Genomic DNA, 14371 nt, shown 5'->3' on the forward strand with positions numbered 1-14371 from the left:
GCACTGCTGTGAGGAAGGGCGTTCCTGACGGTGAAGAGCTACAGTACCGATACCGATAGCTCTTCACCCAGGGCACAGATCGGGAAAGCCGACAGTACGCTGAATTCATTGCACTGTCGGCTTCCTAGAGGTATATAAAACCGCATGTGCCCCATGTGGTGGAAGGTCCTCTTTAAGGGTTATGTTTTAAGTGTATGTGACAAGTTTAGGCAACTTGTGGTTGGGTTTGTTTTGTGGTTGGTAATAAAAGGGTAATAGGTAAATAACAACAAGAAGGCATCTACTGAATGGTGCATTACCTGTAAACTAGAAAATTGCTTCAGGACATGGTTTTATTAAACATTGATAGGATCGAAATAAGTTATGACAATATTCTGTTGCAATAACATAATGGCTTTATATTGTGCATTCCTTTGAACATACATATATTAATCCCCTTGTTATTTTTTTTTTCATTTTGTAAATAATTTCAGCGATTGTTAATCCCATTCATGTAACAGAGTTAATATGGTTTTATTCCTATGGGCCTATATTTTAGTTGGACATTAGGGTGAATGGTAAAACACAGGGATTTACAGAATTACCTTGGCATAAAGCAACAATGTTATACAGCAGCACAGTAGTTCATATATTTTGTAGTACTTCGCCTGGGAACTGAAGGAGGCAATGGACATATTTCATTTCCTGGCATAAAAACACAATAATACAGTGACAGTATACATCTACAAATCAGTCTATGGAAGTGACAGTCACCAGTTTGTCAATACCATAACCCCTCACATTTGCTTCACTCCCCCCAAAGTAAATCTCTAAGGTAAACCTACAAAATAACAGGGTGTGCTAAGCAATAGATTTGGTCATTTTAAAACTGATGAGTCTATAGGGATTAAAAAAGGCTAGATGAGAGATCCACATGTTATAGGTGAACAATTTAGTTTTACTACATTACTCTTCACAAACTTACAGAATGAGAAAAACTAAAGACATTAAAAAAAATAAAGGTAAAAAAAGATAAAGGTATTAAAAATCAAATACCATATAAAATATATATATATTTTTTTAAATTCAGTCAAAAGTTAAGTTTCTGGTATTTTAGTATCTTATCTAAACAACAGTATACAATCTTCATGAAATGCAAAGCAAATAAAACAAAAGTTGTTTTTTTGTTTTGTTTTTTAAGTTTCGTCACTTGATGTCTTCAGCATTCAATAGACTCCATTTGATTTGCTGACATCCTTTTTGAATCTAATAAAATATAAAGCACAAATTATACCAGCATTATTTACAGAATTTTACAGTAGATTCCAGGAATAAAACTGTGCAAAATCTCAGTATATTGTCCTGGCCTGATAAGAAACAGCATACAGTACAGTGCTTACGTTTTGGGCATTTGTGGAAGAAATTCTGCAAAGTAAGAATACTTTCAAAATAAAAGTGCTAATGTTTTATTTTTGTCAGGTAACAAAATACAAAGTGAATGAACAAAAAAGATTCTGCACCTTTATCCCGTTCAGATACACAAACCTACTTAAAAAATGCGGAGCAGTTCTTTTTTCTCCACATTTTTTGAGGCAGAAACTTGGTGGACCCCATTATAGTCTGTGGATAACTGCTTATTAAGTGGGTTAACTCTCCATTTATCAGGTCCCCAAAAGCCGTACACTAGTGTGAACCTTGTGTAAATTCCTTCAAAATGGCATCAGTTGTTCTAGGTGCACTTTAAGTAACTCATCAGGGAAGTTATGGCAAACATCCTGGAACAAGTAATCACTGATCTTCTGTGGACGTAGGCCTACTAAAATGCTTCTTCCCCGTCATGCAATGTCTGTCAGACGTGATGATAAGATCAGGGCCCTGTGGGGGCCATTGTTTGTGTAGCTATAGGCTGATAAGTGGTCACTGCTAGACCCTGGACCCTGAAAGGGCTCCAAAGGTTCCCTGTCATAAAATATATACCACTACTGAGCTTCACGTTACTCTGGTGACTATATTATCACTTTGAGGACTCCTCCAAGGGGTGGGTACTACAAATATTGGTTTGGTTTAGACTTCTCTTCTGTTCTTTCACTTTAATTTTGTTAATTGACAAAACTAAACTACGAACACTTGGCAGCATTCTCTCCACACCTGCCTAAAATGGTGGCACAGAACTATTGCCAAGATGTGCCATCACTTTATGAATAGTGGGAACTTTACCTATGGGACCCCACTCATCTGGAGCCATAGTGTTAATATAGTGCCGAGCCCCTTGTAAGTTTTGGCTGCACTTTATTACTCCTGGTCACTCAACTGTAAGGGCAACTACAGCTAGCCCTATTGACTTGAATGGGACCATGCTGCAGTTACTGTGGGTGACCGGCACCTACACATTTTGTTGCTTTCTCAGTTTAGTGGTATTTCCAACATTAATGGCATCAAGGCTGCTCTTAGATCACATACATACACATACGCATCATTTAAAATGTAATATTTGTATAGCACAGACATTTGCAAGAGTTGCAAGGCAATCCTTGTCAATTTATTATATTGATTATAATGGGATCTATGCAACTTTTTTTTTCCCAAAAAATGTCTTGCAGTAAAATATACACTTCATGGTTGTTTCATCAAAGGACTAATCATATGTAGATTGGTTGGCCAAAATATGTAAGAAGTCCCTTAAGAGCACAATTAGATTTCACAACGTTTCTGTAGTGGCTTGCAGAGAAACACACTACAGAACTTTCCTGTAGGAAATTCTGCAATGTGTTCATCCCCTCTGGTCTCAATCTTAAGCTATATTCACACAGCAGTGAACAATGGCCATGTGATGTCCATTTTCTTAACATCACATGGAAACATTAAATTGAATGTCAGTGAATTGGAGCTATTTGACCTTTATTTTTACCTATCATGTCCTATTTTTATTTGTTTTTATACATTGGAGTGTATGGGGGATATATTCAAACAGGTGCCACTTGGGTGCGTCTTGCACCCAAGGGCACCCGTTTTCATGGTTCCCCCATATATTCAAGTGTATGGAGGGAGACATTGACATAAATAGGAGCCATGTATGCTGCATACAGATGACATCCCCTAGAGGTGGCTGTGTGAGTTTACAGTATATGTAGCAAGCAAGTAAGGCTACATTCACAAAATACAGCATGGTAATTTTTCATGGACATTTTGCAACTCCTATTTGTCAATGGGTTTCTAAGTGTATGTCCACACTGAGTTTTTTGCAAGCTCAAAAAGTCTACTTCAGGTAATGTTTTTTTATGTGTTTTTTTTAATATTGTAGTTTTTGACATTTTTTTCAAATTTTTTTTTTACTCCTACACATTGTATGAACAGGAAATCGGCTTTAAAAAAAAAGCAAAAAAAAAAAGCTAGTGTTTTTGAAAGACCAGCTGGACAAAAAAAAATCTGCTACTGACTGAAATGAGTGGGAGACCTTTTTTGAGGCAGATTTGTAAGTGGATTCTGTCTCAAAATCCTCCTGCAGAAAACTCCATGTGACTCAAAAGTGTGAGCACCGATATATGAATGGGCGTAGTCGGGAGAAGGGAGTGTCTTCAGGTGGACTCACCTTACCAATCCGCATGAAGAATGAGTATGTTGCTTCTTTTTTCCGGGAACCGGAACAAATGACTCCCAGAAAAAAGAACTGACCAGCTCCCATTGATTTCATTGGGAGCCGTCTTTTTGGTCAGGATTTTGAGGTGAATTCAGCCTCAAAATCCTGACCAAAAAACTATGTGTGAACTCAGCCTTATAGTAACTGTTTACCTACTTAAATGTATTTAAAAAACACATAATATACTATGTTCTACCGGTCTCTTATTTTTAATAATTTTTTTTTAGGCATTAATATAGTTTTTTAGTTCTTGATTTTTTTTGCGGTTAAGATACAATCCTTACTTCTGCCCTTACTTCACCTCTCATGGGAACAGAAAAGTCAAATTGCACTTAATTTTAATATAGCTGGCATTAGCCTGGAAGGCTGCAAATATTTAATATCAGACACAACTGTTTAAATATTTAGGCAATGTTTGCCAAGGGCATATGAAGACAGTGACGGAGAGCACTCTCAGATACTTACCAGAATATGGAGTAGCCGTTTTTACAGAAAGTAATTTAACACTTTCCTTAGTTTGAGCAGATCTATTCATGGAAAAAATACAGGGGAGTTAGTTTTCAATAAAACAATCTTAATAGTCATTTTTTTAAAATATAAATATGAGATCAAAATGACTAAAATATGATAAAAAGCTATTATATACAGATAGAATTAGTCTACCACTGCCAAAAATCTCCCCTATACCACTGCTGTAGGACAGGCTAAGGATGTAGTGAATATAAATGTTTTGTATCAAAGTACAATCTTCCTGCTGAGAAAATCTCAATTTAATTGGTATGTAAATATTCGGTAGACTCACAAAATCGCCTCAATTGCTAGAGCACTCATTTTCGCTTATTGCTACTGCCTAGCATCACCCCCTGCGATATAGATTGACAGATTCTGATATTGGGTGACATTGCCGTACGCCAAGGTGCATCAAGTATTGGTAGACTATTTAAAAGTTGATTTTCTCAATGACAAGATTATACTTTGAAACATAAAAAGGTATATTTACTAGAGATGAGCGAACACTAAAATGTTCGAGGTTCGAAATTCGATTCGAACAGCCGCTCAATGTTCGTGTGTTCGAACGGGTTTCGAACCCCATTATAGTCTATGGGGAACAGATACTCGTTAAGGGGGAAACCCAAATCCGTGTCTGGAGGGTCACCAAGTCCACTATGACACCCCAGGAAATGATGCCAACACCTCTGGAATGACACTGGGACAGCAGGGGAAGCATGTCTGGGGGCATCTAACACACCAAAGACCCTCTATTACCCCAACATCACAGCCTAACAACTACACACTTTACACACTCAATACCACCTCTCTGACAGTAGGAAAACACCTTGAAACATGTGTATTTGGCACTTGCAGTGAGGAGAGCTTGTCACCAGCAGTGAATTTGGCCCTTGTAGTAAGTTGAGGTTGGCACCAACATTTGTTTTGAAAATCAGGGTGGATTGAGCCTCTAACCAGCAGAGTTTGGGCAAATTCATGGTGGAGGGAGCCTCTAAACACCCCAGTTTGGGCAAATTCATGGTGGAGGGAGCCTCTAAAAACCCCAGTTTGGACCAATTCATGGTGGAGGGAGCCTCTAACCAGCCCAGTTTGGACCAATTAATGGTGGAGGGAGCCTCTAACCAGCCCAGTTTGGACCAATTCATGGTGGAGGGAGCCTCTAAACAGCCAAGTTTTGGGAAATTCATGGTGGAGGGAGCCTCTAACCAGCCCAGTTTGGACCAATTCATGGTGGAGGGAGCCTCTAAACAGCCAAGTTTTGGGAAATTCATGGTGGAGGGAGCCTCTAACCAGCCCAGTTTGGACCAATTCATGGTGGAGGGAGCCTCTAAAAAACCCAGTTTGGACCAATTCATGGTGGAGGGAGCCTCTAAACAGCCCAGTTTGGGCAAATTCATGGTGGAGGGAGCCTCTAACCAGCCCAGTTTGGACCAATTAATGGTGGAGGGAGCCTCTAAACAGCCCAGTTTGGGCAAATTCATGGTGGAGGGAGCCTCTAACCAGCCCAGTTTGGACCAATTCATGGTGGAGGGAGCCTCTAACCAGCCCAGTTTGGACCAATTAATGGTGGAGGGAGCCTCTAAAAAACCCAGTTTGGACCAATTCATGGTGGAGGGAGCCTCTAAACAGCCCAGTTTGGGCAAATTCATGGTGGAGGGAGCCTCTAACCAGCCCAGTTTGGACCAATTAATGGTGGAGGGAGCCTCTAAACAGCCCAGTTTGGGCAAATTCATGGTGGAGGGAGCCTCTAACCAGCCCAGTTTGGACCAATTCATGGTGGAGGGAGCCTCTAACCAGCCCAGTTTGGACCAATTAATGGTGGAGGGAGCCTCTAACCAGCCCAGTTTGGACCAATTCATGGTGGAGGGAGCCTCTAAACAGCCCAGTTTGGGCAAATTCATGGTGGAGGGAGACTCTAAAAAACCCAGTTTGGACCAATTCATGGTGGAGGGAGCCTCTAACCAGCCCAGTTTGGACCAATTAATGGTGGAGGGAGCCTCTAACCAGCCCAGTTTGGACCAATTCATGGTGGAGGGAGCCTCTAACCAGCCCAGTTTGGACCAATTCATGGTGGAGGGAGCCTCTAAACAGCCCAGTTTGGGCAAATTCATGGTGGAGGGAGCCTCTAAAAAACCCAGTTTGGACCAATTCATGGTGGAGGGAGCCTCTAAACAGCCCAGTTTGGGCAAATTCATGGTGGAGGAAGCCTCTAACCAGCCCAGTTTGGACCAATTAATGGTGGAGGGAGCCTCTAAACAGCCCAGTTTGGGCAAATTCATGGTGGAGGGAGCCTCTAACCAGCCCAGTTTGGACCAATTCATGGTGGAGGGAGCCTCTAACCACCCCAGTTTGGACCAATTAATGGTGGAGGGAGCCTCTAACCAGCCCAGTTTGGACCAATTCATGGTGGAGGGAGCCTCTAAAAAACCCAGTTTGGACCAATTCATGGTGGAGGGAGCCTCTAAACAGCCCAGTTTGGGCAAATTCATGGTGGAGGGAGCCTCTAAACAGCCCAGTTTGGGCAAATTCATGGTGGAGGGAGCCTCTAACCAGCCCAGTTTGGACCAATTAATGGTGGAGGGAGCCTCTAACCAGCCCAGTTTGGACCAATTCATGGTGGAGGGAGCCTCTAAACAGCCAAGTTTGGACCAATTCATGGTGGAGGGAGCCTCTAAAAAACCCAGTTTGGACCAATTCATGGTGGAGGGAGCCTCTAACCAGCCCAGTTTGGACCAATTAATGGTGGAGGGAGCCTCTAACCAGCCCAGTTTGGACCAATTAATGGTGGAGGGAGCCTCTAACCAGCCCAGTTTGGACCAATTCATGGTGGAGGGAGCCTCTAAAAAACCCAGTTTGGACCAATTCATGGTGGAGGGAGCCTCTAACCAGCCCAGTTTGGACCAATTAATGGTGGAGGGAGCCTCTAACCAGCCCAGTTTGGACCAATTCATGGTGGAGGGAGCCTCTAACCAGCCCAGTTTGGACCAATTCATGGTGGAGGGAGCCTCTAAACAGCCCAGTTTGGGCAAATTCATGGTGGAGGGAGCCTCTAAAAAACCCAGTTTGGACCAATTCATGGTGGAGGGAGCCTCTAAACAGCCCAGTTTGGGCAAATTCATGGTGGAGGAAGCCTCTAACCAGCCCAGTTTGGACCAATTAATGGTGGAGGGAGCCTCTAAACAGCCCAGTTTGGGCAAATTCATGGTGGAGGAAGCCTCTAACCAGCCCAGTTTGGACCAATTAATGGTGGAGGGAGCCTCTAAACAGCCCAGTTTGGGCAAATTCATGGTGGAGGGAGCCTCTAACCAGCCCAGTTTGGACCAATTCATGGTGGAGGGAGCCTCTAACCAGCCCAGTTTGGGCAAATTCATGGTGGAGGGAGCCTCTAAAAAACCCAGCTTGGACCAATTCATGGTGGAGGGAGCCTCTAACCAGCCCAGTTTGGGCAAATTCATGGTGGAGGGAGCCTCTAAAAAACCCAGCTTGGACCAATTCATGGTGGAGGGAGCCTCTAACCAGCCCAGTTTGGGCAAATTCATGGTGGAGGAAGCCTCTAAAAAACCCAGTTTGGACCAATTCATGGTGGAGGGAGCCTCTAAACAGCCCAGTTTGGACCAATTAATGGTGGAGGGAGCCTCTAAACAGCCCAGTTTGGACCAATTAATGGTGGAGGGAGCCTCTAACCAGCCCAGTTTGGACCAATTAATGGTGGAGGGAGCCTCTAACCAGCCCAGTTTGGACCAATTAATGGTGGAGGGAGCCTCTAACCACCCCAGTTTGGACCAATTAATGGTGGAGGGAGCCTCTAACCAGCCCAGTTTGGACCAATTCATGGTGGAGGGAGCCTCTAAAAAACCCAGTTTGGGCAAATTCATGGTGGAGGGAGCCTCTAAACAGCCCAGTTTGGGCAAATTCATGGTGGAGGGAGCCTCTAACCAGCCCAGTTTGGACCAATTAATGGTGGAGGGAGCCTCTAACCAGCCCAGTTTGGACCAATTCATGGTGGAGGGAGCCTCTAAACAGCCAAGTTTGGACCAATTCATGGTGGAGGGAGCCTCTAAAAAACCCAGTTTGGACCAATTCATGGTGGAGGGAGCCTCTAACCAGCCCAGTTTGGACCAATTAATGGTGGAGGGAGCCTCTAACCAGCCCAGTTTGGACCAATTAATGGTGGAGGGAGCCTCTAACCAGCCCAGTTTGGACCAATTCATGGTGGAGGGAGCCTCTAAAACACCCAGTTTGGACCAATTCATGGTGGAGGGAGCCTCTAACCAGCCCAGTTTGGACCAATTAATGGTGGAGGGAGCCTCTAACCAGCCCAGTTTGGACCAATTCATGGTGGAGGGAGCCTCTAACCAGCCCAGTTTGGACCAATTCATGGTGGAGGGAGCCTCTAAACAGCCCAGTTTGGGCAAATTCATGGTGGAGGGAGCCTCTAAAAAACCCAGTTTGGACCAATTCATGGTGGAGGGAGCCTCTAAACAGCCCAGTTTGGGCAAATTCATGGTGGAGGAAGCCTCTAACCAGCCCAGTTTGGACCAATTAATGGTGGAGGGAGCCTCTAAACAGCCCAGTTTGGGCAAATTCATGGTGGAGGGAGCCTCTAACCAGCCCAGTTTGGACCAATTCATGGTGGAGGGAGCCTCTAACCAGCCCAGTTTGGGCAAATTCATGGTGGAGGGAGCCTCTAAAAAACCCAGCTTGGACCAATTCATGGTGGAGGGAGCCTCTAACCAGCCCAGTTTGGGCAAATTCATGGTGGAGGGAGCCTCTAAAAAACCCAGCTTGGACCAATTTATGGTGGAGGGAGCCTCTAACCAGCCCAGTTTGGGCAAATTCATGGTGGAGGGAGCCTCTAAAAAAACCCAGTTTGGACCAATTCATGGTGGAGGGAGCCTCTAAACAGCCCAGTTTGGACCAATTAATGGTGGAGGGAGCCTCTAAACAGCCCAGTTTGGACCAATTAATGGTGGAGGGAGCCTCTAACCAGCCCAGTTTGGACCAATTAATGGTGGAGGGAGCCTCTAACCAGCCCAGTTTGGACCAATTAATGGTGGAGGGAGCCTCTAACCACCCCAGTTTGGACCAATTAATGGTGGAGGGAGCCTCTAACCAGCCCAGTTTGGATCAATTCATGGTGGAGGGAGCCTCTAAAAAACCCAGTTTGGACCAATTCATGGTGGAGGGAGCCTCTAAACAGCCCAGTTTGGGCAAATTCATGGTGGAGGGAGCCTCTAACCAGCAGAGTTGGTGGAAATCAGGGTGGAGGGAGCCTCTAACCAGCAGAGTTGGGGGAAATCAGGGTGGAGGGAGCCTAGTATTAGCAGAATTGTGCAACGCTTATGGTGGATGAGTATGAGGATGCGGAGGAATTGGAGAGGTTGAGTACAGACATGGAGTTTCATGTTGGGGTGCTTTACACAGGTGGGCACAAAAATGACGGCTCTACCCAGTGGTGGTTCATTTTTATCAAAGTGAGCCGGTCGGCACTCTCAGCTGACAGACGGGTGCGCTTGTCAGTGATGATGCCACCGGCTGCACTGAACACCCTCTCAGATAGGACGCTGGCGGCAGGACAGGACAGCACCTCCAAGGCATATAGGGCAAGTTCAAGCCACAGGTCCAACTTCGACACCCAATACGTGTAGGGCGCAGAGGGGTCGGAGAGGACAGGGCTGTGGTCGGAAAGGTATTCCCGCAACATGCGCCTATACTTCTCACGCCTGGTGACACTAGGACCCTCCGTGGCGGCACTTTGGCGAGGGGGTGCCATCAAGGTGTCCCAGACCTTAGACAGTGTGCCCCTCGTTTGTGTGGACCGGTGAGAACTTGGTTGCCTACTGGAGGAACTGCCCTCCCTGCCGCCAACGTCACATGCTGGAAACATCTCCATCATATTCTGCACCAATTGCCTGTGGCAAGCATTGATGCGATTGGCCCTCCCCTCTACCGGAATAAAAGACGAGATGTTGTTTTTATACCGGGGGTCAAGGATAGCAAAGATCCAGTACTGGTTGTCCTCCATGATTTTGACAATACGCTTGTCGGTTGTAAAGCACCCCAACATGAACTCAGCCATGTCTGCCACAGTGTTAGTTGGCATGACTCCTCTGGCCCCACCGGAAAGTTCAATCTCCATTTCCTCCTCATCCTCCATGTCTACCCATCCGCGCTGCAACAATGGGACGATTCGAAGTTGCCCGGAAGCCTCCTGTATCACCATCACATCATCGGACAACTCTTCTTCCTCCTCCTCCTCCATTAAACGCAGTGAAGCGGACAGATGTGTGGACCTACTCTCCAGCTGTGACGGATCGGATGCTATCCCTAACTCCTCTGTGTGATCTGAGTTATCCCTGATGTCAATCAGGGATTCTCTCAGAACACACAAGAGCGGGATTGTAAGGCTCACCATCGTATCCTCAGAGCTCACCCTCCTTGTGGACTCCTCAAAGACCCGTAGGATGTCACAAAGGTCTCTCATCCATGGCCACTCATGGATGTGAAACTGAGGCAGCTGACTTTGTGGCACCCTAGGGTTTTGTAGCTGGTATTCCATCAAAGGTCTCTGCTGCTCAACCACTCTATTCAACATCTGAAACGTTGAGTTCCAGTGTGTGGGGACGTCGCACAAAAGCCGGTGTTGTGGCACATGCAGGCGTTGCTGGAGAGATTTTAAGCTAGCAGCGGCTACTGTCGACTTGCGAAAGTGGGCGCACATGCGCCGCACTTTCACCAGTAGCTCTGGAACATTGGGGTAGCTCTTTAGGAAACGTTGCACCACTAGGTTGAAGACGTGGGCCAGGCATGGAACATGTTGGAGTCCGGCAAGCTCCAGAGCTGCTACCAGGTTCCGGCCGTTATCACAAACGACCATGCCTGGGCCCAGGTGCAGCGGCTCAAACCATATTGCCGTCTCATCGAGGAGGGCATCCCTCACCTCGGAGGCAGTGTGCTGTCTGTCCCCCAAGCTGATCAGCTTCAGCACAGCCTGCTGACGTCTACCAACGCCAGTGCTGCAACGTTTCCAACTCGTAGCTGGGGTCAATCTAACAGCGGAGGAGGAGGCGGTGGCGGAGGAGGAGGCGGTGGCGGAGGAGGAGGCGGTAGAGGAGGAGGAGGAGGGGGGTGTTCTTCTCGTGTCCCTGCCAGGAATGTTAGGCGGGGAGACGAGGTACACCGGGCCAGTTTGGGAAGCAGTCCCAGCCTCAACTACATTCACCCAGTGTGCCGTCAGTGAAATGTAGCGTCCCTGTCCGCATGCACTTGTCCACGCGTCGGTGGTCAAGTGGACCTTTGTGCAAAGCGCGGAACTAAGGGCCCGCCTAATGTTGAGTGACACGTGCTGGTGCAAGGCGGGGACGGCACACCGGGAGAAGTAGTGACGGCTAGGGACGGCATAGCGAGGTGCCGCAGTTGCCATCAGGTCCAGGAAGGCGGGAGTTTCAACAAGCCGGAACGCCAACATCTCCTGGGCCAGCAGTTTAGCGATGTTGGCGTTCAAGGCTTGCGCGTGTGGGTGGTTAGCAGTGTATTTCTGCCGCCGCTCCAATGTCTGAGAGATGGTGGGTTGTTGTAAAGAAACGCCTGATGGTGCCTTTGATGGTGCAGGAGAAGGAGATAAGACAGGACCAGGGGAGGATGAGGTAGAAGTCAACAAAGTGGCGGAGGCAGATGAAGTGGTGTCCTGGCTCGTCCTCTGGAGTGCATCGCCAGCACAGTCAGCAGTGGCAGTGGCAGAGGCAGTGGCAGAGGCAGTGGCAGTGGCGTGAACGGCAGGCGGCCTTTGTCCTGCCGTTGCTGCCTGCCACTGATTCCAGTGCTTGGATTCCAAATGACGGCGCATTGAAGTGGTGGACAGGTTGCTCTTCTCAGAGCCCCTAATCAATTTCGAGAGGCAAATTGTGCAGACAACACTATATCTGTCCTCGGCGCATTCCTTGAAAAAACTCCACACCTTCGAGAAACGTGCCCTCGAGGTGGGAGTTTTTCGGGGCTGGGTACGAACTGGAACATCTTGGGAGATTCCGGGTGTGGCCTGGCTTCGCCTAAGCTGCTGACCTCTGCCTCTGCCTCTAGCTACCCTTTTTGGTGCTGCACCTGCCTCAACATCCACACTACTTTCCCCGCTTGACATCCCCCCTGTCCAGGTCGGGTCAGTGTCCTCATCATCCACCACTTCCTCTTCCAACTCCTGTCTCATCTCCTCCTCCCGCACAATGCGCCGGTCAACTGGATGCCCTGACGGCAACTGCGTCACATCATCGTCGATGAGGGTGGGTTGCTGGTCATCCACCACCAAATCGAACGGAGATGGAGGAGACTCTAGTGTTTGAGCATCTGGACACAGATGCTCCTCTGTTAGGTTCGTGGAATCGTGACGTGGAGAGGCAGGTTGAGGGACAATGAAAGGAGCGGAGAACAGCTCTGGGGAGCAGGGACAGTTTGGGTTATTGTTCTGTAAAGCTTCGGAATTTTGGGAGGAAGGAAGACAAGACTGTTGGGTAATAGGAGGAGAGGAGGCAGAGTCTGACTGGCTGCTGGACAATGTGCTGTAAGCGTTCTCTGACAGCCATTGCAAGACCTGTTCCTGGTTCTCGGGCCTACTAAGGTTTGTACCCTGCAGTTTAGTTAATGTGGCAAGCAACCCTGGCACTGTGGAGTGGCGCAATGCTTGCTGCCCCACAGGAGTAGGCACGGGACGCCCTGTGGCTTCACTGCTACCTTGCTCCCCAGAACCATTCCCCCGACCTCGCCCACGGCCTCGTCCACGTCCCTTTCCGGGAGCCTTGCGCATTTTGAATTCCTAGTTAGAAATTGGCACTGTATACCAGTAGTAAAAATTGTGGGTGCACGTAACCCCAATATATTCTTTGAATTACCAGTCAGAAACTGGCACTATATGGCAGTAGCAAGAAATGAGGGTATTTATAACCCCAATATATTCTTTGAATTCCCAGTCAGACAATGGCACTGTATACCAGTAGTAAAAATTGTGGGTGCACGTAACCCCAATATATTCTTTGAATTCCCAGTCAGACAATGGCACTATATGGCAGTAGCAAGAAATGAGGGTATTTATAACCCCAATATATTCTTTGAATTCCCAGTCAGACAATGGCACTGTATACCAGTAGTAAAAATTGTGGGTGCACGTAACCCCAATATATTCTTTGAATTCCCAGTCAGACAATGGCACTGTATACCAGTAGTAAAAATTGTGGGTGCACGTAACCCCAATATATTCTTTGAATTACCAGTCAGAAACTGGCACTATATGGCAGTAGCAAAAAATGAGGGTATTTGTATTCCCAATATACTCTTTGAATTCCCAGTCAGACAATGGCACTGTATACCAGTAGTAAAAATTGTGGGTGCACGTAACCCCAATATATTCTTTGAATTACCAGTCAGACACTGGCACTATATGGCAGTAGCAAGAAATGAGGGTATTTGTATTCCCAATATACTCTTTGAATTCCCAGTCAGACAATGGCACTGTATACCAGTAGTAAAAATTGTGGGTGCACGTAACCCCAATATATTCTTTGAATTACCAGACAGACACTGGCACTATATGGCAGTAGCAAGAAATGAGGGTATTTGTATTCCCAATATACTCTTTGAATTCCCAGTCAGACAATGGCACTGTATACCAGTAGTAAAAATTGTGGGTGCACGTAACCCCAATATATTCTTTGAATTCCCAGTCAGACAATGGCACTATATGGCAGTAGCAAGAAATGAGGGTATTTATAACCCCAATATATTCTTTGAATTCCCAGTCAGACAATGGCACTGTATACCAGTAGTAAAAATTGTGGGTGCACGTAACCCCAATATATTCTTTGAATTCCCAGTCAGACAATGGCACTGTATACCAGTAGTAAAAATTGTGGGTGCACGTAACCCCAATATATTCTTTGAATTACCAGTCAGAAACTGGCACTATATGGCAGTAGCAAGAAATGAGGGTATTTGTATTCCCAATATACTCTTTGAATTCCCAGTCAGACAATGGCACTGTATACCAGTAGTAAAAATTGTGGGTGCACGTAACCCCAATATATTCTTTGAATTACCAGCTAGACACTGGCACTATATGGCAGTAGCAAGAAATGAGGGTATTTGTATTCCCAATATACTCTTTGAATTCCCAGTCAGACAATGGCACTGTATACCAGTAGTAAAAATTGTGGGTGCACGTAACCCCAATATATTCTTTGAATTACCAGACAGACACTG

General features: G+C 46.3%; 1 protein-coding gene across 1 annotated transcript in view; it reads right to left on the reverse strand.

Moving 5' to 3' along the window:
• Positions 1 to 237: 237 nt before the first annotated feature.
• The window catches only part of EMCN (endomucin), a 106665-nt gene continuing 92531 nt past the window's right edge, over positions 238 to 14371 (reverse strand). The window contains exons 11-12 of the mRNA XM_075285933.1: positions 4082 to 4143; positions 238 to 1245 (exon numbers count right to left, since the gene is read on the reverse strand). Of these exons, the coding sequence (XP_075142034.1) occupies positions 1199 to 1245; positions 4082 to 4143 (109 nt within the window). The 3' untranslated portion in view covers positions 238 to 1198. The remainder of the gene's footprint in view (positions 1246 to 4081; positions 4144 to 14371) is intronic.

This window comes from Leptodactylus fuscus, chromosome 1 (assembly GCF_031893055.1).
Source record: "Leptodactylus fuscus isolate aLepFus1 chromosome 1, aLepFus1.hap2, whole genome shotgun sequence".
Taxonomy (NCBI): domain Eukaryota; kingdom Metazoa; phylum Chordata; class Amphibia; order Anura; family Leptodactylidae; genus Leptodactylus; species Leptodactylus fuscus.